The sequence below is a fragment of the Empidonax traillii genome, unplaced genomic scaffold, assembly GCF_003031625.1.
Source record: "Empidonax traillii isolate 1590-97213 ecotype Southwest subspecies unplaced genomic scaffold, ASM303162v1 scaffold28:size2823434, whole genome shotgun sequence".
Lineage (NCBI taxonomy): Eukaryota > Metazoa > Chordata > Aves > Passeriformes > Tyrannidae > Empidonax > Empidonax traillii.
The window spans coordinates 262,694-289,804 of NW_020955221.1; the positions used below are offsets into that span (position 1 = coordinate 262,694).

The window sequence follows — 27,111 nt, forward strand, 5'->3', positions numbered from 1 at the left end:
ACTCCGGTTTTACATTTTTGGCACCTGTTGCTCCTGAAACAGTAACCCTCACCATAAAAATGAACAAAGTTTTCACTGTGCTGGCAAGTCTTACTATAGTAATAGTCTCTGCCCCAAATAGTTTAAAAATCAGGTGAAGGAAAAAAAAAAAAAAAAACAAACAAAAAAACCAGACCAACACGAACACAAACAAGCAAACAACCCCCAAAAGAAAGGCAGCACAAAATAGGTATATAAGGAACAAGAGGTCTGGATAACAAAAGATGTGGTAAAATGTTACACATATTGGATCCTGTGCACAAAGCAGCGATTCAGAAGACTCAGAGATTCTTGAACAACCCTTTTGGGGACATCCTGGCTAGCTCTGGAAGGCCCACAACCCAGCCAGCATCCGGGCGCTCCTTCACTCCATTAGCCGCAGTGAGAGCCTTGGGAAGAGACTGCTAGCACTAGACTACTTACTTTCTGCCAGGTGGAGCTTTTGCACACAAAATGTTTCCACAGCTTCTTCAAAGGCCATGTGTTACAGAAGGAACTCTGTCAAAGACCAGCAAAACTTTTGCCACATTTGTCCCAGAGAGGGTACCACAGCTGGGAAGAAGGACATGCTTCCTGAATCAGAAGTTCTCATAAAAGGTGGAACGAAATTTGTGTGGTGCAATTAGCAAGCAAGAATCCAGTTTAGAAAAAACCTTTTTTCCTTTTTTCCTTTTATTTTCTGAAAAAAGTTTTACAGCTTTGAAAAGGAAACACATGGTGTGAAAAGCCACTTGGTTAACTGCAGAGCAGTTTGTCTTCCTATCTAAACACATTATATTCCCTTTAAGTCCTTAAGCCAAGGCTGCCATTTGAACACAGCCCTGGCACATGCCACCCTTCTCTTCCCTTTGCGTGCTCCACAGCCTTGCCACTGTACAAAGAGCACTCTCATGGCCCAATTTACTGCATTTAGAGTTTTCCCACACTTCAAACTTGGCAACAGATTTCAAAGGCTGAATCCAAGAAGCAAGAGCTCCCAATGCTGCCCTTCTCCACAGAGCTTTCACTGCCAATGCTGATCTGTTATTTAGAAACAGCTCCTGGATAATCTTGTGTTACCTGGACTACTTGGCTTCAGCAGTGAACTACTCGCTCAAGGAATGTGCTGGGAAGTACGTGAGCCCAGCCTGGCTTATCAGGCAGAAAATGTCACATTTGGAAGAATGATGCAAACTGCCTTTTCCCTGGCCTGAACTAAGAGGAGTCAGGACCAGCACAGCTATAGACAGCAAGTTTCACTAAGAAAACTGCCCTGCAAATCGAAAGTGCTGGAAATGATGGCAAGAAATGGGACACTTCAGCCAAACTTCTTTCTTCATAGAAATAGGTAGTGTACCTTCATTATGCACACTACAGCGTAAATTTACACTTTATGAGCTATTTTAAAATCTGCCCTGCTTAATAATCTGTATCAGCAAGAAAACTTTAAAATGTCTCTTACAATTAAACTCAGACAAAACATTATATAAATCAAAATTTTGCTACCATATCAAAACGTTACACTGGGGCTGTATAACATCGTCCATTTCCTCATTACATGCTACACTAATTACTACCAGCAGATTCAGAATTTTCTGCACATTAGAGGCTTTTAGAGGAGCTATAAAAAATTTCAGGCATCATTAATTTAAATTTGTATTGAAATTTCCTTTTGACAGATGGCCAAAAATTACTTACTATTTAGAGTACCAGAGCCTGCCTGTTTGCACATTGAAAGAGGAAAGTAAAAAATTAAAAGGAAGAAGGAAATTTATGTCATGTTCGTTACCTCTTAAATGTTAAGGGGTATTATCCTGCATGAATAAATTATTTCTTACAAGCACACAGACTCCAGCTCCTGGCAACTGGCACGTTCTGGCTGACAAAAACCGTCTCAAGTCACACAGCAGACAATCATAAAAAGCCTCTCTTAACTGGGAACCACTTAAGGGAGGATAGATCGATTGAACAAGTGACTAACTGCTACTCTGGGCATCACTGCAAACATTTAAGGAAATTAGCAAACTATTTTGCCTTGCAAAGCTGGCAGTAAGTCCCACAATGCTGACACACAAACCAATTCAGAATCCGAACACCGTGGAAGACAAATACCTACTTATCAGTTCAAAGTAAACTGGCACAAACCAGCGATGTCCTCCTTACTCTCTGGAAGCTGTATGAGTAACAGACACTTTGAATCAATCCCAGACAAAATCATCCTTTTCAGTACAGATGCTCCCCCTAACACCCGTGCCAGCATAAACACCCCAACATCGCACAAATGTTAGAGAAATATGACTAGCATGTATTGTTTAGAAACAGCGGATGGCATATACTAGCAGTTCTCCTCAGCCACTTTCTTGAGTGAAATCCTCATGGTTCCAACTGTACAGGTATGCACAGTTGCTCAAGAAACCATGTGAGTCTGTATTCCTATATTTAGGTATCTGCTCTACTTGTATTTGTCTGTTTGAATGCAGGAAAAAGGAAAATGGACTAAACCTATCCGTTCACAGCGAAGAGAGGACGTTCTAGGAAAATCGTCATTAATCTGTGCCCAGCCTCATCGCAAAGGCAGTAAGGGCAGTTTCTAGTCCTCATGACAAGAAAGCTGAAGTGAAATCCAATGCACTGTTGCCTTATGTCAGCAGATAGACAGCTTCAGTGCCTTTGCAGCTCACAATAAAATCTGACAGTTCCTGTCAGCTCCTGATTGTTAATGCAGAGCCATGTGGGTAATCGCAAAACTGACAACCCTCGGCTCAGTTGCACTTGGCCGGGACATGTCAGGGTTGCCAGTGGCAGAATGGGTGCGCTGGGGTAGGTTGTGGGACACGTCCCCACCTGTAGTTGCCAAAGAAGCAAAGCAAAGGCATGGCCCCTCGTGCTTTAGCCCTGGCTGGACATGTCTCTGATGGGGGCAAAGCCTGTACCCAGAACCACGCTTTTCCCAATGCCATCTAGGGCACACTGTAACATCTGACTGACAAGATTCTGGTAATCCTGTCTAATGCACCCTAGAGTCGTGCTGCGAACACCTCTTCTGCCACTTGGCGAACATCAACAGTACATGCAACAATATTCCTAAAAAAAGCACCACTCAAAACTGGGCAAACTCATTGTAAGTACTCAAAAGGTTGGCACAGGTCTTGCCAATTGTAGGAGAAATGTATTTTTCATTTCACACACCAGCACCTAAAAAGGCTTGTTGACCTTATGTTTCTGAAAACCTTGCAAACTAGGAGAGCAGACCGATCCAGGAGAGGGCAGGGCAAGGATAAACTCTCCCTACTTGCGGCATGAAAACCTCAGGAGCCTCTGAGAGAGTCTGGAGGCTATCCAGTATCAAAAAGCATCCAGGCACATAACTATAACAACAGTTCTATGCATCGCTGAATGCTCAAAAAAAAAACAGACTGCAAAGTGTGTTATTACATCTACCATACACAGGATGGTACAGAGTAATACAGGTACCTTGCAGAGTCACTCAGAACCTGAAAAAGGAAGAACTTCTGAAAAAGGAAGGCAGAATCCTCAGTGTGAATACCACATTCATCAGAGTAGGAAAAGGCGGCTCACTCCTCTCCAACTTGAGTCAGGACAGCAGGCAGCATCCTACCTCTCCCTTGAGAGACATAGAGCTCTCCTTTCCTACCTGAATTATAAGGAAATATCAGAATTACAGTGTACAGTTGCCAAATTACTTAAGACTAATGGCTAATTCTTTCCATCTCAGAACTTTGGGCAGGGACCCCAGGCAGACTTTTCATTCTATCCAAGAATAGCCTCGATGCTGTTCCAGCAAACTTGCTGGTCGGCATGTTGCTTGCAATCCTAGCTGTCCCACTACAAGCCACTTCCTAAATGTGATACACAATCTATGCAGGGTGCTGCTAATCAACATGAGCATCACAACCCAGTTTCACTTGATGACTTTTTCCACCACTCTGGGCCAGACTTCAGAAAAATGCAGTGTGCCTACAGCTCTGTTAAGCTACCCTTTACACCTATGAAATGGAATCCTACCTTGATGGAGTCTCTGTCTGCACGCATAAGGAGGGGAAGAACAGTGGCGGGGGATGGAGATGGGGGGGAAGAGAGAAAGAGAAAAGCAGTAGTTAGTTTACATAAAATGATACATTTATCATACTGGGAAGAAAGAATCCTGATGTCTGTTAAATAATAAATTTCACAGATGTTAACTTTTCTGTGCAGTTAATTATTAATGCTGTAAAGCCAGATTTATAAAACTGGATTTCTAGCACTTGAACACAATATCTGGCTGCTGCTAGACAATAAACACTAAAGTAATTAGCTTGGAATTCTTCTGAAAATTTCTCCCCCTCCCATCCCCTTTTCTTTCTAAATGGGAGAATTTTTTTAAAAAAGAAGGGAAACAAACAAAGCCACACACTCATCTGACAGCACCTACCTCTTTGGTGATCATTATCATGGTGCTTCTTCTCGTCTTTAATTGGGAGGTGGGACTGCCCACCCAGGGCACTGGAGAGTGCCAGGAGACCAGCGCTGCTGCCAATGGGTGGGATGGCTGGAGGCTGCAAGCCTGAGGGGTGTGGAGTGAGAGGCACAGGAAGACCATGTCCGTGTGACAAGTGCTGGGCCTGGAGTTGCTGCTGCTGTGAAAAACAAAACATAGATATTGAATTTGTTCAGGAAGCTAGGTGTTGTCTGATTGATTATGTACATCAACTGCAATTGATCGGATCAACCAATTCATCTGATCGATTCAGATACCAGCACAGACAAACATCCTGGTGTTTTAAAAATGTCCATATGTTTGGACACAACACATTCAGTAAACTTCAGGCTGCAACAGAAGAACAACAATGAAAACAAAACAAAACAAAATGCAAAAAAAAAAAAAAAAAAAAATGAAGGGAATATTCCCATTTCTGGAGAAATTTTTGTTTTTCTGATAGACACATTACATTTTTCTCTTTCTAGTAGAAACACACACGTACACGTCTAATCAAAACATATGTAACTATAAAAGCAGTTATATAATGAAAAAAAAAAGCTGAAAATTGAGAAAATTAGTGTTAAACAGTTCTCCCAGTGCCACTGCACAGCATGTAGTGAAAGTTAATTTGAAAGAGAAAACCCGAATTAACAATCCAGAAAAGGAAACTGGTTGCAGCCACCGTTTTAAGCCCTTTAAGTGTCCTCAGCGGTACTTGAGCAAATTACTAAAGAAAATCTAATGTAGCAAGGCTTGGATCCTCCTGTAGGCTTGCTCAATAATGCTGAAATAATTGGGTACTCTGTGCACGTTTAGTGATGCTCGAATGAAAAGCTAGAGGCCTGCCCTTGTAGTCTTCTCTAGCTGCTGACTCTGTGTTGTGACAGGTTTATTTGAGTGGGACTGTGATGCATGCACCAGTAACTGCACTGACAAGAGTTTAAAGTCATTTTTACCAGTACACTGGCAACACATAGAGAAAGCCCTTGAGAGGTTGGAATTGGAGTGCTTGACCTCAACCAGGGCTGCATCAAGCTCTGTGCTATACTAACCACTGTGGGGTAGACAGACTGTTGCTATTCACTGGGAAGGCAAGGGGAAAAAAATCATATCAAAACCGAAAATCAAAGAGGTAAAAAAGTTTAGTTAAATATATACCAAGAAAGATCTGTTCAGATCTAAGGCTTGCATGCTAACAGTCCAACTAATTTCTGTTCCTACAATAACTAGATTAACTCTGAAATTTTGGTTTTCAAGCAGCCATTGCTCAGGATTCAGGTAAATCCCCTAAGTTCTCTGGGATTGTTCTCTCCCTGCTGCATGTCTGTATACAGGACTTTAGAAGAAAAAAAAATCTAACCTGCTTTGCATAAAACCATTCCACTTTAAATTTCTAATTGCTAAGGCTTGAGTTCTACTGTTGTTTGGTTTTCATTTGAACCTAAATTTACTTCCCATCCTGCAACTCATCTCTTGATACTCAACAGACATATTGCTCACTTGACTATTCCCTTCCCTCTCCTAGCATGAATATTTACGTAAGGGCGAGCTGAAAGAAAAAGGCTGCAAGTCACACATAGCATGCTAGATAACTTCTGCAGCACACTGCACGCCTTCCTTAACACCCCACCCTTGAAGTACAGATCCTTCTCTTCCTCTTGGAAATAAAACCCGTGCAGTGGAATCAGACTGGTGGTAGTACACACATGTCATCCACTCCAGATCAGTGCCAGGGAAAAGAGGGGAATGATCCAAAAGAATGGTGAGGGGGAAAAAAAACCCTCAAAAGGAGTGGGGGCCACACAACAACAACAAAATCAAAACCAGAAAGAACATTCTTCCAGGTGGAAGAAGAAGGGAAGGCTCAATATTTTCCCTGCTTGCAAACCCATGTAATTCTAGCAGGTGTTCCTTCTTGCAGAAAGTATCAAACACATTTTGCTTGCTTGATGCTCTTATGGCAATAAGAATGTTTTTCAGAATCTTAAATTAAATCTAATGAAATTAAGCAAGAGCAAACAGTGTATTGTTTAGCTTCTCGGTTTGAATGGGGCTGCCTTAAAGCAAGGAAACAATCTGGCATGCCTGATCTGAGGAGGGAGAAGAGCAAGCAAAAGAAAAGGGATGGACAAAATAATCTGTGTTCTATCACCTGATTTTCAGCAAGGAATTTCCCATTCCTGTTTGACAATGTGCTATAATCTACTACAAGAAGAACTCTGCCTTATTCTGCCAGCAGCTTAAAGCAAAGACTTTGAGAAGAGCTCAAGAGTATCAACAGTGAGCTTTTCCCTTGTTAACTATTACACTGTCAACCAAAAAGGGACACTCATTTCACAGTACTGTACAACCTGCATAGATCCCTGCCGACCTACGCAATTTGCATTATTTGACCTCCTCTGTCGATATAGGATGGTTTCCAAAAAGCTAGAAGAAAACTGCAATGAAAATGTAATCCCCTGTTTTACTGCTCTTCGTTGGGAACCTCTCTACATAGCTCAGTAAGCCAACAGCACAGACTGAATCTTGGATGTACTGAGCATCACAATGCCTCTCCGATATAGTAACGTCATTAAGAGTAGTATGTGTAATGGCACCTCAGTGCCTAGCAGCTTGGGATCACCCTGAACAGTTTGGTTGGCCCAGTCCCTCTTGGCCAAGAACAGATGTGTTTTCATGGCAAGCTGCATTGCAGAGAGCTCTGAAAATAACTGCAGAGAGTAAGGGGGAAAAAAAACCCCAAACACAGAGCCTTCCTGACATGGAGAACTGCAAGTTCTTCAATTAGAAGTGATGGCAACCTGAAATCTGGAAAGATAATGATACACCAGAAATTTGGTCACTTGTAGCAGCACAAAGAAAATGGTATGAAAACTAGACTTTTAAATAACTCTAAGCTAACACCTGAAATTTCAATATGGCTCCATATGCCTGTGCCACACAGACACAGATAACGTTCTGCATGCTGTTAGGCTGGGCTGGAAGTAAAAGCCCCAAAACAGGAGAATGACTGTGGACTAGGATTGCATTGATATGAGAAAGAACTATGACCTCCTCTATTACAATGAACAATGCTGAACACCAAAAATGAGGCACTGTCCAAACCCAGAAATGACACAAATTCAAGTGAAGCACCGTGCAGGCTTTTGCTCTCAGAATATAGAAGAGGAAAAGGAAATAAAAGTATATAATCACATAATTAGTGCTGTTTGCTAATAAGCTTAGTCAAGAAGGTAAAGACAAAGTGACATCACATCTCTGTCACTTCCAGATCTCTGAAAACTATTACTATATTCAAACACCCACAACATTCTCAGCAGGGTTTTGCTTTTTCCTTGTCCCTAAGTGTCACTGGTGAGCATCAGGTGGCCTGCATACAGCTATTTGGTTACAGGGAAAGTTATAAAAACAGGGACAATTCCTTAGCCCACTAGGCATAAGGTTAATGGTCCAAAGTGGTAAAAGAAGCTGATCTTCTCTAGTCATCAAAATACCAAGGATATGGAGCAGTAAGACAACTGACAGATACTCTTCACACACAGAAATATTCCACTACGGAAGAAAGCTTACATTTGTTTCTGCATGTAACATGAATTTAGATCACAAAATCCAACACAATTTAAAAACTTACAAAGAAAGCCTAAGAATGAGCCAACAGAGCAAACATATAATTTTTTGATATTGTTGTAATATCTTCCCTTCCCCTTTCTTCATTACCTTTTTAATTTGTTATCCTTAGTCATGTTATTTATGAACTCTTAGCATGTGGTTCACTTTAGACAATCCCATCACAATTGACTTCAATATGGGTAAAGTCAAGCATATATCTTCAGCATCTATGCATAATACGTGGAAACTTAGAAACTAGGCTTTATGATGCTGTAAATTTTCCAAAACTATTTGAAAATATGGACAGCAACAGTTGGCTACAAGAAATATGCCCTACAGTACTGCAAAATGCAATGTCTTTAAGGAACATTCAACACACAAAAAATGTAAAAGCAAGGGGTAAACACAGCAATCAGAAAGAAGACAAAAAGAGTATACTGAATTCCTTTGAGTAATAAGTTTAGGAAGATGATCATTTAAACGAGTAGTAAAAACTGAAGTTAAACATTCAAAACATATTAACACATGTCAAATAAAGATGATATTTGGTTGCTCCTAATGGTATTTTATTTTCTGTATATTCTTCTAGGCAGTTTACACTAAGAAATAAAATAACTCCAAAGTCATGTCTTAGCAAATGGGCAAAAAGGATTTGCAAAAGGTTTTTATCCAACTATCACTAATTTTTACAACCACAATTCTAAATATTGATGCTTAGCTTAATTCTTTTCCCATCTTAAGAGATCAAATTTGAAGTAAAATGTGATAACAAACCCAGTAACAAATTAGCTTCAAATGCTCTCTTGTTATAGTCAGCACATTCAAAGCCTATTTTCCTGGAAAAGGTTCAAGTTTTTACTGGATACTTTCCAAGCAGTTCTGTGTTGCAGTAATCTACAACTTTTTCTCTTACAGACCCTGAAAGCTCACAGCCATTACCCAAACAACCTGAACCTCCTTTAACCTGAAGACTTTTCTAATGTTGACAAGCTAACATCTCAAAAAGATATTTTCTTTTTTATATTTATACTCATGCACTCACTACGCATACCTGCAATACTGCTGGGACAGGACTTCAAAATATCTGAATAAAATAGCTTTGGTTTGTTTGAAATGAGTTAGATGATGTGATTGATTGCTCAGAGTAAATCATTAGTAAGATAGCATACTGATAAAACAGAAACCAAGACAAAGAGGAAACACAGAAATAAAAATAGTAGCTCCCAAGTACCCAATATTGATGTCAATGGTTTGAACACCAGCAAAGGAAGTCCTTTGGCACACACAGTCATGAGTGTGCTTAAGATTATATGAATTTTTATCTATCATGCCTGTTCACACCCTTGATGTGATCTGCACTATTTATACTTCCTTTGTACTGTTCTCTCTCTGGTGGCATAGCATTACTAAAAAAAGTTTTTTTGACGTTATGATACAACACAGCAAAACAGCTTACAAAGCGAGCCATGCAGTGGTTCCTCCAGTGGAATGGTTCTGGAGCTATATGCATATATACCATATGACTGGTATATAACGAGACAGTGATACTGATATAGGGTAGAACAAACTATTACCCTTACTCTCTTACAGAATCACAGAACATTTCAACGAAGAGTGATCATTTTGAAAATTATTACAATGCCCAGCATAAAAGGAACGATCCTGGTGGGAATCTGCTATAGACCACCAAGATAACGATGCAGATGACATATTCTGTAAACAGCTGGCAGAATTCTCCGATTGCAGGTCCTTCTTCTCACAGAGGATTTCAACTTACAAGAGGTCTGCTGGAAATACACCACAACAGAGACGAAACAATCCATGAGGTTCCCGGACTGTGTGGAAGATAACTTCCTGACACAGTGAGTGAGGGAGACAGTGAGGGCTGGTGTCACACTGGACCTGCTGTTTGCGAACAGAGAAGGACTAGTGGCCGGTGTGGTGGTCAGAGGCCATCTTGGGCACAAGAAGGGCCAGTACTACGAACCAGGGAAATACAGGCCTGTCAATCTGACTTCACTGCCAAGGAAGGTTATGGAACAGATCACCTTGAGTTCCATAATGGCCATACAGGACACCCAGGGAATCAGGCACAGCCAGCAGGGGTTTGTAGATCCTGATCTCCTGCAACAAGGTAACTCACTTAGTGGCTGAGAAAAATGCTGTGGATGTTGTCTACACAGACTTTAGTAAAGCTTTTGACACCATTTCTCACAGCACTCTCTCACAGAAACTGGCTTTCCATGGTATGGATGAGTGCACTGTTTGCTGGATAAAACTAATTGGATGGCCAGGCTCGGAGGGTAATGGTGAACAGTTGTATCAGCTGGCAGCCAGTCACAAGTGGGTGTTCCCCAGGGCTCAATACTGGGGCCAGTCCTGTTTAACAACTTTATTGATGATCTGGATGAGGAGACTTGAGTGGCACCCTCAGTAAAATCTGCAGATGACACCAAGTTGGGCAGGAGGGTAGGAAGGCTCTGCAGAGGGTTTTTGACTGGGTTGATGGGCCAAGGCCATGAGGTATGAGGTTCAATAAGGTCAAGTGCCAAGTTCTTGGGTCACAAGTTCTTGGGTAGTGCTGCAGGTTGGGGAAAGAGTGGTTGGAAAGCTGTCTAGTGGAAAGAGGATCTGGGGGCGCTAGTTGACACCCAACTGAACATGAACCAGCAGTGTGCCCAGGTAGCCAAGAAGGCCAATGGCATCCTGGCTTGTATCAGCAATTGTGTGGCCAGCAGGACTAGGGGAAGGGATTGCCCCACTGTACTTGGCACTGGTGAGGCTGCATCTTGAGTACTGTATCCAGTTCTGGGTCCCTCACTTCAAAAAAGACACTGAGGTACTGGAGTATGTCCAGAGAAGGGAAACACAGCTGGTGAAGGGTCTGGATCAAAGTCTTATGAGGAGCAGCTGAGGGAGCTGGGGTTGTGCATCCTGGAGAAAAGGAGGCTCAGGAAGCCTTATCACTCTATACAACAGGCTGAGAGAAGTTTGTAGGGCAGTGGGGGTCAGTCTCTTCTCCCAGGCAACTAGCTATTGGATGAGAGGAAATGGCTTCAAGTTGTGGCAGGGGATGCTTAGATTGGATATTAGGAAAAATCCTTGCACTAAAAGGGTGGTCAGGCATTGGAACAGGTTGCCAAGGGAGGTGGTGTAATCACCATATCTGAAAGTGCTCAGAAAAACTTCTGGATGTGGCATTTGAGGACATGGTTTAGTGGTGATCACAGTTTAATGGTTGGACTCCATGACCTCCGAGGTCTTTTCCAGCCTTAAAAAGTCTGTGATTCTAAGGTCTCAGAGATGAGTGGAAATTCTAAATGCTCATATGCAGCTGATCTACTAAAAAACTCAAAACATTTCTGTTCACAAAGAGGAATGAATGAACAGGTTAGACAAAAATACAAGAGGAAAAAAGAATGAAAAAGAACGAAAAAGGAGAAAGATTAAGAAGGAGACTAATAATAATAAAAGTAATTTTATTTTTTACAAGAATCAAATGCTAGGCTTCTTGCTCTCTAAGAATCAGTAATTTCTGTCTTTGAGGATGCTGATTCCACAGGAAGAAAGTAAACTCTACTGAGAAAACTGTGGGGGGAAGGAAAAAAATCAATAGCTGTCATTAATCAGAAGAGAAACTCCTACATAAATAACAAAGAAACCATCAGAATCATATCTCTACAAATTGTTATTTCAAAGATCTTTTAAGTGAATGAGGAACAAAAAGTCATATCTCAAATCATATTGTGGGATGAAAGGCAATATATGGAGAGCACGTTTCCGTTCTGTCAGGATACATGTTTCACCATTTGTCCTCCCTTTCACTCCCACGACTATTTTTCACGCAGTGAAACAGCACAGATAGAGGATAAAAAATTAATACAATCTACTAGCAATTAAAAGATTCATGGCAAAAAAAGGACAGAATCTTAATAAAGGAAAAAACTAGTCCCCTGCAAAAGGCCAAGTGCACCTTCCCATAGAATACTGGAGTTCAGTAATTTCTTCTGATTGCAGGACTTCATCTCAATTTCACAGTGATGGCGCAGGGAGGAAGAATTAAGCTCTTCAGAATTATTTTCTATTATCAATTAATAAAGGGCAGAAGTTCCTGCATAAATCACGCCACTTAAAACTCTCTTCTTCCTTCTCTCCCATCAATTCCTAGCTAAGGAAAATCCACATCTCCTGCCAGAGAGGGCAGAAAGCACGAATGCAAGTAAGCTCAAGGTCTTACCATAAGGAGGGCCAGTGGTGTGAAGTGCGCCTTGACATACCAAACCTTCACTTTTAAACCTTTTCACGAAGACCAGTGGAAAGAAAAACAATGACAGCAAATGGGTGTTTTCTGCTACAGACAAAAAGATGGTAAAAATCATCTCTGACTAAGGCGCACACTGGTTCAAGTACCCTATTTACCAAGTGCTCCACTCATGTCCTACCCACAGACATTGGGAAGAGATTTTTTGGACTCAAAGTAGAAAAACAGCATCTCTATTGTGACCTTGTGAATCTTGTTCCTTTTCTTTAGAACCAGAAAATGAGAGCAGTGCCAATGCTTTTCCCAGCAGGCTTCTAAATAATCTTCTAGAGTCATCACATTTAAAAGTTTCTGAAACCCTGAGCTGAAAAGTGAAAAAAGTATCACCTGAGATGTAACACAAATTAAAGCAATAAAAGCTAGAAGTTAAGCAATGCCACTGATCACAGAGAGATCCAAGGGGTTAAATATACGAGCAATTCTATTACCAGAGCTTTTAATGTGGCAACTATAATTGACTTCAAAGCTTCCTCACCAGGTATAGTTTTAGAGCCATGTAGTATCAGTGAAAAAGAGATGCATGTTATGCATCTCACACGTGCATTTCTCTAATGCATCTTATAAAGTCAATCCTTAACGGTCAATTTTCTAGACAGCAATTACTGAGAAGCACAAGCTCCATAACTCTAAGTGCTAATACAATGTTTCGTTATACATACAACACATGAATATAGACTGTGTTGGATTTCAGCAAGTTGTCTTTGGATCCACACCATCCAGGCTCTTACCCCAAGCATTTTTTGATCCATTCTTTACAACCTGTTCTGTGTCTTTAAAGACTGCCATTTCTGGTGCAGCTCTGGTACTGTGCAGAGCACTGTAATGCCTGCTCTTCTCAGAGATGAGCAGCCTCTTCCCACAGGTGTTAGAACATGTGGATATTATTATCTCTCTCCAAGCAATTTCATTGGGAGATGCAGTGTTCTGCCTCTTTAATGTAGTGTCTTTTAGTCAAGTAACTGAAACTTAAAGTGATTTTACTGCATTTTCCCACTTACAGCAGCTTTGATGAAGGATCAAATCACCTGGATAAGTCGCAGTCCCAAGACTGTGGAAGGACCATTTATTCTTTTTGCCTCAGCCTCTTTCGAAGGTATAACAGGGAAAGCACTACTCCCTTGTTCCAGAAACATTACTGGACTAAGTTCATTAGATGCATTCATATACTAAGAAAGTGTCTGTGAGAAGTTCATCAAACGATAAGCAAGAAACTGTCCCGCTAATGAAAATCAAACATTCTGAACTATCAGACAACTTAAAATATTTAAGATCTAAATTCCTTTTTTTTAGGGGTCAACTTAACATGTGGAAATACTTATGCAGTATTTTAGTGTCCATCCCAGTCAAGCACTACAGCCCTTGCTCTGTTCTATACTTAAGACTGAAGATATAAGAAGAATTGCCCATATACCTGAAGAAATGCAAACACTTAAATGATCCACTGTATAGAGTCCTGGTCCTCATTCACAGCTGTAGGCAAGCAGCCTACAAAGTGTGCTTGGGAAAAAGTCTAGATGGCAAAGATACAACTTTGTTAAGGTGCGATACTAGAACTCTTGTGTTATGAAACCAGGACACAGTAACAACTGTCTTTAGGCTATACTGTACAGTAAGTGTACTTATTTAAATGGATGGCATCTCCATTGACTACATAAACCTTGCTGATTTTGCAATGAAACACTTTTGCAAAACCCCCGCCTTCACAACACTTAAAAATCAAACAGACACACTTCTTTTTTTCCAAAGCACTGGTATAAGGCCATCACTGAAGGTAATATATGGCATATAAAAGACCAATATAGAGTACATCTGTATTTGGTTGCCAACACCTTCCATACATGGGAGTCCAGGCCACGTCAGCAACAGTGTTTTCTCCTTTTTACTGTATGTGAAGGAAAAGCATACAAAAGTAAGTCATAAACAAAATACTACAAATGTTCATGCTGTAGAACATCAAGAAAATTCTCCATGGGAGTCCTCATATCTGCACTGATTAATCCTAATTAAAAAAAAAAAAAAAATATGGTGGTCACATAACTTTGGTACCAGGATTTGCAAAACCTTGAAAAATATGGTGGCAAAAGTCAGCTCCCCTGCCTAATCAGATACAGTGTGTGAGCTGTAACATTCATGTCATATGCACTTACTTAAGCATAACGAGCAAGGCCTCTGGCACCAGCATATTGGTAGTTAGATGTTAGTAAGTGGTCAGCACTTCATACCGCAACGTTACTGACTGCTCATGTAATGATAGATAATGTAAATTCAGTAGCTAACATAGCTACTGAAAGAAGGAGAAAAAGCAGAAAACAGAGGCAGCCCATTTTAAGAGCAGCAACCGTATTTAAAATCCATCCTTAGAATGTTTTTTTCAGTAAATATGGTACCTGAAAATTATTTACATTCTAAATAATTTCCTTGGAAATCCCTAAAATGTTCCTGTGCTGCATTTCAGCTTCTTTAAATCAAGATAATGCTGCATATAGGAGAGATTTATTTAAATTAGGCCTCACCCTCAAGGCTCTCTCTGAAGCTGGCATATCGCAAGAAGGGGACAAGACGACAAATCCCTCCAAAACAGCTCTTTACACCGAAATAACAGGGTGTCTTTAACTTAGCCAGACTTCAGGTGAATAACTCAAAAACAAAAGTGCTCACCCAAAAGGCTTCTGTACCTACAATTCCTTCTACAATTCAACTTCAGGCACTAGGCAGGATCAAAAAAATTGCAGAACCACATCACCACACAGCCTTAGTATACAATCAGCAAATGAGTAATTAAATGGGGAACAACGAATTTCAACATTTCATTAGGGTACACAAATAAACATAGCTCAAAGCACATAACTATTAAGTCAACCTCTTCTGCCACCTTCCTGTGTACAACATACAGCATGTCACCAACTTGTTCTACAGATTTAGGCTTCAACCACTGCTTAAAAAAACATCTTTTAAAAAGCAATACAGAAGGGCTGGAGAGACAAGAGACTGTTGTCCCCATGCTACAGCATGCTTGTTTTACAGCACTTCCCCACCCTCCCTGCCACTCTTTCCTGAATGCACACACTGGGCAGTAATGACTTTTCCCTACAAACTGCCTGCATTGGTTCAAATACAAACCCCTCAATCTTCCTCACAGAACAAGCACATCCTCTTTGTATCTTCTTTGTGAGGAGCAGGAGATGCCGCTGCACATTAAGCACCAACGTAAAGAAGCGCCTCAGCATATGGCATCCAGAACCCTGGACAACTGGCACCACAGCAATGATGGTTGCCACTGATGCTAAATTTTCATTTCAAGTTGTGTGCATTTATCTGCACTGCACTGCTTTCGAAGCTTCCCATGTTTGCCATGTAATACTGCTGTTTTTTAAGCAGGTGGTGTTCTCCATAGCTGTAAAATCATCATTCACTTGAAAACAACAAAAAATTACAAACCTCTTGAGATAGGTCAAACAAGCACCTTGCTCTCAAATAGAGGGTAGAAATTGTGACAAGCAGTGTATTTAAGAAGGAACATTATAGCTTAGTAATTATATAAGACAAGACAGAAGGAGTCCTTTCTTCCAGTAACTGTCGTTTGCTGGTTTTTTTTTTTAAAGATGATAATAAAAGTGGCATAATAAAACAAAATGCCTAAAAATTAAACCAAACCCATCTTTTTTTCTCAGATGTATAGAATGGTAAAGAAAAAAAATTATTTCAATCATTTCCTTAGTAATACAAGTAATGTTTAAATAGATTTAATAGTGCTGCTCCAAACCAATGAATTATGAGTTTAAAACCTATTAAAATGTAATGTTTTTTTCCTGAGCTGAGGGGAGAGAGATTTAAATTCACTGAATTTTAATATTTCAGCTTGAGCTGCAGGAGGTAGAGAAAGTCCAAATGAACTATTCCATCAGCACCATTCAAGCATGAACATTTTAATCAGTTTTACTTCCTTGGAGTTCTCCAACACAGTTTACGCTGTCATTCTGAAAGCACTTAACACAGAGGGTGTGAAAAACCACCAAGGCTTGTTATTGCCTTCACAATTGATGGCAAATAATTTTGCAGACTTCCTATCATTAAAATGTCACTGCTAAAAATTGAGGTTCAGCATTTCTTGTGCTAAACTGCGTTTTCTTTCAACACCATCACATACCTGTTCTTAAGTTTTTGGTGTATTTATATGATAAACAGGCATACAAGCAGTAGCCTTTATTTCTGCCTTACTACCCAACTGCAGTTGAAAAATTACTATTTTAAACAGCAGGAAAAAACCAGTACTCTGACAAAATTCTTAAAAAGTTAAAAGTTAATTCCCTTGTTCCCTTATTAAAATGTAACCACACCCACACAGTGTGTTCCAATTATATTGTACAATGGATTAAAACAAAAAACAAACAAACAAAAAAAAACCAACCAAAAAACCCCAACATTTTAAGAAAGTTAGACAGCTCAATTTATTAATTGAGGAAATGAACACATCATTCCTAATTAGATTATATTGCTGACTTAAGGCTACGATTCGTGTGTTGTTCCAACAGTGAGACCTTGCAGAGTCTAATGTAAAAACACAGCAGCTTTGACACATGACAAGATCAGCTGGATACACCACACAGTCCATCCTGGCACACCCCAGCATGGGAAGCAGCTCTGGATGTGCATTTCGAAATGCCCCAAGAAAGAATGCCACACCACACCATCCAAGGCAAACACCAGATGCAGAATTTGTATGCCTGCAGATTTACAGTCCTCCTGCAGCATGCTTATGATATACCCAGGTTTGATTTAGTTTTTCTCACTGCATCTCTCTAGGAGATGATAGATGATATTTAACTTGTTTGAGCCCGTCAACAATTTTAAACTGAACATGACCTGTGAAAGAAGTCATTATAACTGTGTTTCATTCCATTAAACATAACTAGTTTATTATCAGGAGAACAAGCAGTCTCTCCAGATTCCAGGTTCACTTCAGTATTTTGCATTTAAACTGCACGGATCAGTGATTTGGTTCATTTACCAATGAAGATAGAATAATATTGCAAAGTTAAAAGGTGCTTCATCAGATTCCATTAAATCAGAGCACATTCATACAAAAATATATGTGTGTGTGAAACACAAAGAGAGACATGATCTGTGCACGTTTGATTATTTTCTTGTGGCATATTCCATTTTGGTAGAATCCATTTTAAACTGAAACCCAGGGTTGCTCTGTGCGAATCAAAGGGGTTTAGCATGAGTGAGGTGAACTGAATAGGACCTACTCAAAGCACAGAGAAACTTAAGCCACAGTTGTATTTCAAAAAATCAAATACTGCTTCTGTCTTTGTCTGATACATAGTTCAATAGATTAAACATACTTTGGTAGTTTTTAAAATACCACAGTGTTAAAAGAACACAAACACTGTCAGACTTACCAAACAGCAAAATTACATAAGACATCCGAAACAGACCTATATAAAAGCCATGATTTCTAATTATGTTCTTTGTTTTATTTTTACAGATATTCACTTTACAAAGTATGACAAGCCTTTTTTAGTCCCATGTTACATTTTCAGACTTTAAATCTCTTTAATCTTTCTTATGGTGGATATTCATGCAACATGAACTTGATAACCTTCTTCCCTATTTATTCCATTTTTAAAAATGAATATTTTAACGACTGCACAAGTTTACTTCTCCTTAAATGTGATGAACATAAAAATGGCAGTTCATATTGCTCCTGTGTCTGTAAAACTAGAGAAGGCCACATAGCATTTCCTAAGTTAATGTAAAACTTACGAGCGAAAAAAGGCAGTAGAGCAAGGTAAAAATCAGTCTTGTGAGGGACGCGAGGGTTGTCCAATTTTAATGCACAAATCCAAAATTCTGATAGTTTAAAAAGCTTTGAAGCAATTGAATTTTAGTTGACATGAAGAGACAAATTCAAGCAGCAGGAAATAAGAGAAAATTTACTTCTGTCTGGTAGATGGAAGACCAGTAGAAGCTACTGCCAGGCTCCCAGACAAGTGTTCAGTCTGTTTATATTTATTTTTTGTGGTTTAGTGGTTCATGAAAATAGGATAAACTTAAATAAGGAGTGCAATAGCCAGTATCTATACCATCACACATTTTACACGGATGTATACACACGTGCTATATATGCACATGCAGCACACACATATAAAAGCTTTTTTAACTAAGAAGCCAACCTTTAGCTACTTACTCTATGCAAAGAATGTTAATAGAAGGCAATATTTTTGGTTAGGTAATGAAAACTAATTGGGAAATTATTCACTTCCCACTCTTCCCACTGGAGTGTAAAAGACATACAGCAAATGTTATTCATGATTCTACATGACGCGCTCTGATTCACCTCCTCCTTTCTAACGGGCACTTCAGAGGAAATAAAGGTTACTCTTTTCCATTTATAATTTCTAATTGACTACCAATGTTTTCTTGTGGTCAGAGATACAAAGTAGAGTTAGAAACAGCCTATTTAAAAGAAGCTACAATCAGACCGTTGCTCTACGCTACTGTCACCAATGATCAGAAAGTCTTGATCCCCTTGTTAAAAGATGGAGGCATAATTGAAGCAATATCTTCACTTCAGATTGATTATTCCACGACCCTTATTCACATCTTCACTCAGCAATTTGAATTTTAATGAAAGTAAATGGAATAATTAGCATTTCAAAGTGTGTTTGATACACTGAATAAAAAAACAGGAAAATACTTTCACGTATAATCTGTACACAAAAGAAAAAGCATTTGGGCGGGCGCAGAAGAAAGGAAGTACAGTTGTAAGTGTCTTCATCAGAATAACTTAAACAACTGCTTGCTCCAGCTGCATAATTATACATGAGAATAATGTGCTATTAAGCTATGACTTCTCACCTTTATTTTATGTAGTGTGAACAGCCATGGCTTTTGTTGTTATGTCCCATCCTCTCCAGTTGTAAAATATAAACGCTGTGGCTGCCCACACCCATAAAACCTCTATACCAGGCTAATACCACTGGCAGTAAAGCTTTTACAGGAGGGGTTTCACACACCCATATTTTTAGATGACTACAGGGCACCTATATGCACACTGTTGATGAACTGTTCTGCTGTAGATTTTGGTTATTTCTTTGGGTATTTTGGTTTTGGTGGGGTTTTTTTGCTTGGTTGTGGTTTTTTTTTTTGTTTTGTGGTTTTTTTGTTTTGTTTTGTTTTTTGTTTTTTTAATAGCTATTTTTTAATTTAAAAATGAAAAGTGTGATGAATATTCAGAGTCTTGAGCCAACATCCAGAAGAGGATGTGGGCAGCAGGGATGTGAAAAACTGTATCATATGAAGTCTTTCTGTTACTGTGGCTGTAGAAGCAAACTGGTAGGTGGTATGCAAAGGAAGCAGTGTTATTTAAACAGGACAAAAATAAACAAACAAAAATCCCAGACACTGACCCAGCTTTGCGGAATAGATACAATCCAGACATTAATTAACCCATTAGTCCTCTTGGCACAGTGCAAGGAAAAGTCTTCAGATAGTAACCGGCTTTTATGAAGATCAAACTATTGAACTTCACCACTGCCCACAAATTTTGCCAACCTGATGGAAATGAGTTCATGCAAGGGAGAAAAAAAAAAGAAAAAGCTATTTACAAACACTATCAGAGCTAAAATGAAAAGACCACATACCCCAATGATTGCGTTCAGTTCTGCCATGGTCACTTGTTTGGCACGCTCCACAGCCTGCACCACTTGTTGCTGGTGCTATAAATGAAGATCAGAAACAGAATAAAATTATTTGTTTTCTAAATTACTAAGCAAAGATTCTTCCTTTTATTGTTTTTATTTGCTTTTCCAACACATGCAGGTCTGACATAACTGTTCTCTAACAGTCAGTCAAATTGTGTGTTGATCTGCAAAAATGTACAGGTATGGGGAGGATGTTTATTTTTACGCCATTACAAGCTAGGAATTACACCTTTGCTTCCCAAAAAGCTATTTTACAACCTGGCTAATGGAAAACTGTCTTCTTTTTGCTCATCAGCACAGTGTGCTCTTGAATTTATATGCCAACTTCAAATGCAAGCCAGTTTCCTTACAGCTATGGAAACTTTCTACATTTTTACAAAAAGTATTCTGAAAAAGAAAGGTATATATTTTCAACAAGCACGTGGCATCCACACTACTGAAAAATATAGAGGTTCTTCTCCTAGGTACACTTCAAACCATTTCAACCATAGGAAAGAAATTTAAAATGCCATTCACAAATCTGTCAAACATGTGAAAGAGAACTAATTATTTCAGTCTCCAACATGTAAATTTTAATAGCTTTAAAAAGTCCACCAAAAACACAGTCTAACTAACAACACAGTTTACAAGCTTGAGTGGTTATATTATCTCAGTTTGAGTGATACTGTATTACTGCACTAAATTCAAAACTGCTCAATGCTGATATTTATTTGAAAGCGACAACTACAAATAAAATAAGATCCTCATCTTCCAGGCAGATCCATGCCTGTTCAGATCTCCACTAGTGGCAAATTAATCTTCACAGGCAGCCTTGCAGAATCAGGATGACACAGAACAAACAGGTGCAAGGACAGGTCAGGGAGAACAGCAAGTAGGTTGAGTGATCCGCATTGGGAGTGAGATGTCTTTGATTTACAGTTGCAGGTTGAACACCTGCGAGGGAGATCTTGCCTACCTGGAGAGGTGCTAAAACCATAACAATGAATCCTCAGCTTTGTATCAAAACCAACATCTAGGTGTGTTTTATCACAAAGTTGAAGGAAAAGGCTGAGAAGGTATCTTTAAAGACTCAAGCCTGCCACCACATGGCCATGTATACGGGCAGAATGGAGTCAAGGTAGAGACCATCCAGCGACTCCTCCTGTGCATCCTTATCAGAAGCAAAAAGCTGCATAAAATAAGGTGGGGACCCAAATCCCCAAGACCACCTCCAAAACAAGAGTTAGGTGAAGAGCATCAGAAGGACTCCCCAGGGAGCACCCTAAGCCCCACTGGGACAGGGCACTGTAAAGAAGAGCATTGCTACCTTACGGTCTTGGAGGACTCAGATTTTACCGTTCTCAGTGCAACATACAAACAAAACCAGCATTTTCACTTATAAACTCTCTCCCATAAATGCCCTCAGGGCAAGTAAAACCAAACATATAACTCCACCTGTAACTGTCCTGATTTGGGCCAGGACAGAGTTAATTTTTCACAGCAGCCATGAGGCATGGAGCCTGGACACATGTAGGCAGACATCCTTTGTTATTCTATACCACCTGTCATTGCTGGGGATGAAAGTAAAGAGCTTGATTCTGGGGGAAAAAGTAGGTGTGGCTTGTGGTCGGGGGAGAAGCCTAGTGGCCAGAGGGTCTGTCCACTATCGTTTCCATTGTCCCGGGCAAGGTGAACATTTTTATTATTATATCATCCTCTCTTTGTACAATTTTGTTATTCGTATTGTTGCTGTTACTGATAATTTTCTTATCTCATTGCTGTTTCCAATAATTGTTCTTTACTCAACCTGTAATCTCTGCCTTCTGTCTCCCACAGGGGCAAGTGGGAAGAGGAGGGGAGCAGCTTATGGTTTTCTTTTTAATGGGAGTACTAAACTGGGGAGTAGCATTCGTAAACCACGACACTGTAAGAAATGCTGACTTCAACCACGAAAAATTGAAAAATACAAATAATGAAGGAGATAATTTAGAAACACTCCTAGAAAGACAAAAATGGCTTTAAGGTTTATTTGTTTTTAAGCAAGGAAGAATTAAATGAAGGGCAAACAAACTAACAAACTGAAAACAGAATCACAGCAGTTTTCTTTAGAGTTTTGTAAAACTACAGTGCCAATGTAAACCGAATTCGACACTTATAAGAAAACAATGTAAAGACTAAAAAGCAGGCTGAAAGGGCGCAAACATTTTATTGGCATTAACAGGGGAAACAAAATAATTCAGTGTATCACTAGCACAGATAACCAGAAAAAAAGGAAATCATGATACTCCAGCCTCGAGCTCCCAACAATGTGTTATCATTTCCAGGTCATCACTTGTTAAGGACAGGTACAGCTTTCATTGATTATATAGCTGAAAGCCTGGTGACACAGGTCTATACATGTCAACAGGGTAATCATAAAAATTATACCATTATTTTCTGGTGGAGATCATTCATGCCCAAAAGGGGTCATGGAATTTTTCATCAAGTAATAAAAACAGAAAACAAAAAAGAGTTTTAAAAATATTTAAAAATATTTGGTGTTTGATTGGTTTTTTTGTTGTTTGGTTTGGTTTGGTTTTTTTTTTTAAATAAAATTATTAACTGGGATGTCTACAGTCATCTTCTCTTTCCTACCCTTTCCCAGGCAGTGATTTTTGCGCTGAGGTACAGAAACCTCTAGTACACGAGTGTTCTCTTCCAATATCCATTTACTTAAATCCTGTTCCCAGGGCAACAGGCAGGAGAAAAAAAACTTCCAAGGGACCTACAAAAAGCTGGCCTAAAATCACAAAAATTATTGTATAAATTACTCCAATTTTCATCCAAGATTTGGAAAATAAGTCAACTCTACAAGAGTTGGAATGTTTTCTGTTCCCTTATAGCAAATACAAGAAAATGACTCTCAGAAGAATTTGGCAAAAATATTATTTCATTCTTAGGTGAGAAGAAGAGAAGGTGAAGGGTTATACTACTATAATCTCACTTTCAGATTTCTGCTGGAGCAGCCACAGAAGGTATCTTTAGTTGATTCTAGTAGTTTGGGATCAAGCCTTCACAGACAAGAGAAAACCCAAGGGCCTAGTAACACTGAACCTAAATTAGGTAGAGACAATCTAAACTCTCCTATTGCTAGCTGCTTTACCATTGATTTAATCTTCAGCAGTGTTGTATGCAAAAGACTGGAAATAGATGGCCTCTAATTAGCTCCTCCATCACTTCCACCTCTCGGCAGCAACCAAGCAGACTCCTGCTTAGCTCCCTGAAACTTCATGGGGAAGTTTCCCTACACCTCAGCCCCCCCGGCCCCCTACCCCACTATTTTGAGTTATAAGCTCAAACCATGCATTCCAGTGGATAAAGGCACAGGAAAGTCCACGGAGGGTTTGGAAAGCTGCATTGTTTGCTCACAGCCTTTCTGAAACTGGGGCGGGCTGGGGGCTCTGTGTTACCGGCCATGGCTTCAGTAATGGGTGGGGATATCTCCACATGGAGAAGGAGCCTGAGGGGGCTCCAGGAACCCACTGCAACCCAAAACCAAGATGAAAGGCAGAGAGCCAAGGAGCCAACCAAGCAGTGTGCCTGAACACCTTCCCACGCCAGCAAGCAGCATTATGCTGAAACCAAGAGTATATATTAGCCTGCCCATCAAGCGATCATGTAGCTATTTACAGCCAAGTAAAAACAGCAACAACAAAAAAGGGTTACTTTTTTCCCAACCAAGTATAGACACAGGGTTGGAACTTTCACACACATCTAATGCTAGCCTTCCCCTGTGCACACAAGCAAATGACAGACCTGGCCTTTTTCAGTTACGAGAAAACAGTATTTTGCACTCCATTTAACAGACCAGAGTGATGAGCTCAATACGCTGCCCCACGTGTCACCCAGACTAGTACTGTTTCTCCTTTCTAACTTCTCTTGTCTCTTCTCCCCTCTTTACTTTCTGTAACAAGCCACGTGTCGCACTTACCCTGTGCTGGAAAATCACCTCCTTTCAGTCTCACAGTGGGTAGCAGCAGCTACAGGGACCACAAGAAGGATGTAGGCTTTTTTACCATCACATTGTCTCACCACAGTCATCACCTAGCCATGGCTCATGCACAGGCACTGCAGCATGGGGGAAAATACCTAGGCTTTTTATGCCATGTCAGAGCTTTCCTAACTCCAAATGACAGGTGAGCTGTGCTGGCAGCAGTTGAGCAGCCCAAAATCCCCCAAGTATGCATATACCGACACTGGTGTTAAGAACACCTAATTATAGCCTGTCCTCAGCACTGCCATCAACATCCAAAGCAAAACTCACTGAACAATACACTCTGAAGAAACAAACAGGCTTTGCTATGCTTTATTCAGATTATTTTGCTGTTCTGAAGTATAGGTCTTGCTTAAGAACTGCAGCACTACCATTCTCAAAAGCCTGATCTGGAGACAGCATAATGGAACCAGGCTGTGCCAAAAATGCTAGAGAGAACTGGAGAGCAAAGACACATTTACCATGGAGTAACGTACACACTTTGAAAGCTAAAATGGACAAGCTGGGTCACTGCATCTGGGCACCATAACTCAGACAAGATATAATAACCACTTTACAAAAACATAGGAACATTATTAGCAATATATGACTAAATTGCTAATGAGATGCCTTCCATGGCAGGAGGATTACAAATCTCTGACAACTTCCATGTACTTACTGTTTAAATTCTAGTCTGGGCCAAGTCTAAGACGGAGGCAAATAATTTTGTTTTCTCAGCATCTCACATCTCGGAACAAAAACTACTTGTTTTTGAACAGCACATAAGAACTCCTGCTCTGCTTCTATATATAACAGATCTCACACTCCTCATTCAAATTTACTGAACTTCAGAAGCACCTCTAGGGAAAGTTTGTACAAAGAAGAGAAAGCACATTATGAACCACATCAATCTCATAAAAAGAAAATAATCAACTGATATTCAAATGTTTGAAAGAAGACAAGTGCATGCAGCATTTCCTCTCGATGTTTGTTTGCATGTATGCATGCCAGTGCTTGGCACTGTGTTGTACTGCTAAGTATATTTGACCATCTTAATGCGCACAGGAAACTGAAGATCCCTGTTAAAAAAACAAACCGTCTAGCTTGTTATTATCTAGTTCACTGGTAACTGGAAGGGAAAGTGCACCTTCCAAGAACAGTTTATTAGAGCCTCCTACAGCCTACATAATGCTTATACTGTGGCATGGAAGTTGACAGGGATCAATACTATGAACATTTATTGGGCTTCTTACCAGCTTTTGCAGGTTGTGCTGAGCTCCAAGTTGCCACAACTACAGTGCTAGCTGTACATCAGCCAGCTTGTGTGTGCCTCATGAATATAAACACAGTCAATATTTACTGAAAAAAAGATAACTGTGATATATGAGTATCTCCAGACACACTGAACAAACACTACTATCCAGCACATGAGGTTGTTCAGCACTTGACAGCTCACAATAATTGCCACAGGTTGCAACCAGCCACACGTACTACCTTGAGCAGACAGGAACCAGCCCCACCTTGAAAGTCACAGGGTGAAGTGTCTCACTCTGATGCATCTAGTAAATTCAGTTGAGAAGTATGAATTAGCGGAGGCTCTGTCTATGGCTTCAGACACAAAATTAATTGCATCTTACTGTTTAGATCATTCAATAATGTAAACCATTTATACCAGCTGCAGCAGATCAAAACTAAGTTAGCAGAGTGACAACCTCCAAGTATTTACCTATATCCTTAAAGGCACCCTTTTCACCTTATGCAATAGGAACTATTTTGAGTACACCGGTATCTCACAGTATCACTACAGATGGAAAATGACTGTTGCAACACAGGAAGCCCAAAACCACAGCAGAAATCAAATACAAATCACCCCTGAGGTCCATCTCATCTCTCGACCACAAATTCACTCTTTCCTATCAAAATGGGAATCTTGTATTTCTTGGTGGTGTTTTTTACAGTCTATCTAAGGTGGAGTCAATATAAAAACATGGTACCAGCTGACTGCATATTTAGACAGGTTATGAACTTTGTTTTCAATATATGCTTACAGGATGTACAGCACAGTAAAACTGACTGAAGCCTGAAGATTTTACTGAATATACTAGATTTATCCCTGAAACAAAGCAGACAGTAGTAAAAAGTAGGGTGATGTATTATAACTGCATCCTTTTCACAAGATCTCTAGTGATTTTGCCCACGATTTCTTACTTCTAAGTGAGTTATCACAAGCCATTGATTCCTTACAAAGTTAACAAGCAATAAGACAAGTTAACCTGGTGCTATTATGAGGCAATAATGTTGCCATCAGTGCATGCAACCACTGTATTTTGTTCATTTTTCCCTCAGGCACAATACAAAGGAGCCTGATCACATTTTTCAGCCACTATTCCACAATTAGACTGTATGCAAAATGCATGAACAGTAAAAGCATGCTGCATTCAATCCTCAATTAATCTGGATGATGAAATAAAGAGAATTCCATTAAGACACTCACTTTCTAAAGACACAAATTAGTCAGAAATCAAGACTAACAATACTCAAATCTGAAGATCTGTTCTCTTTTGACACTCAGCATATGTCAATATAGACTGATTTAAGTATGTATTTCTACTAACATAGGTTAAACAATTACCAAGATTTTCCTAAGCCCAATATGAAAACTGTCACTATCAATTGCACTGTCAAGACACATGAAAAGTTTCTTTATGCTTCCCCTTTCAATCCCTCCCTGCTATCTATGTATGATGTGTTACCCCTGCATAGCAAATAATAATATAATGGCCAGTCTCTTCGTGAACGAAGAACCGGGGAAGGTCTTTCCACCTTCCAGCCTGCGCATTGGATTTTTTAGGTGAGACACAGTGTGCGCGGAACTGAGCCCACCCTTTAATCCTGAGGTTCATCTGCCGGGGCCAAGCACGCTTGGACGGTGGCAGCGAGGTCCTCAGGATGTAGATGGATTGCCTTACGGGCTAACGAGCTC

At 39.9% G+C, this 27,111-nt stretch overlaps 1 protein-coding gene across 3 annotated transcripts in view; it reads right to left on the reverse strand.

Annotated features, from left to right (window-relative positions):
- The window catches only part of TLE4 (TLE family member 4, transcriptional corepressor), a 98,619-nt gene that overhangs the window by 39,132 nt on the left and 32,376 nt on the right, over window positions 1–27,111 (reverse strand). Inside the window, exons 6-8 of one of the 3 annotated variants that reach the window (XM_027909790.1) lie at window positions 20,078–20,152; window positions 4,451–4,652; window positions 4,045–4,061 (exon numbers count right to left, since the gene is read on the reverse strand). In XM_027909790.1, coding sequence (XP_027765591.1) covers window positions 4,045–4,061; window positions 4,451–4,652; window positions 20,078–20,152 — 294 coding nt within the window. Of the gene's footprint in view, window positions 1–4,044; window positions 4,062–4,450; window positions 4,656–20,077; window positions 20,153–27,111 lie in introns of all 3 variants that reach the window. The other 2 variants (XM_027909784.1, XM_027909798.1) reach the window with 2 other exon arrangements.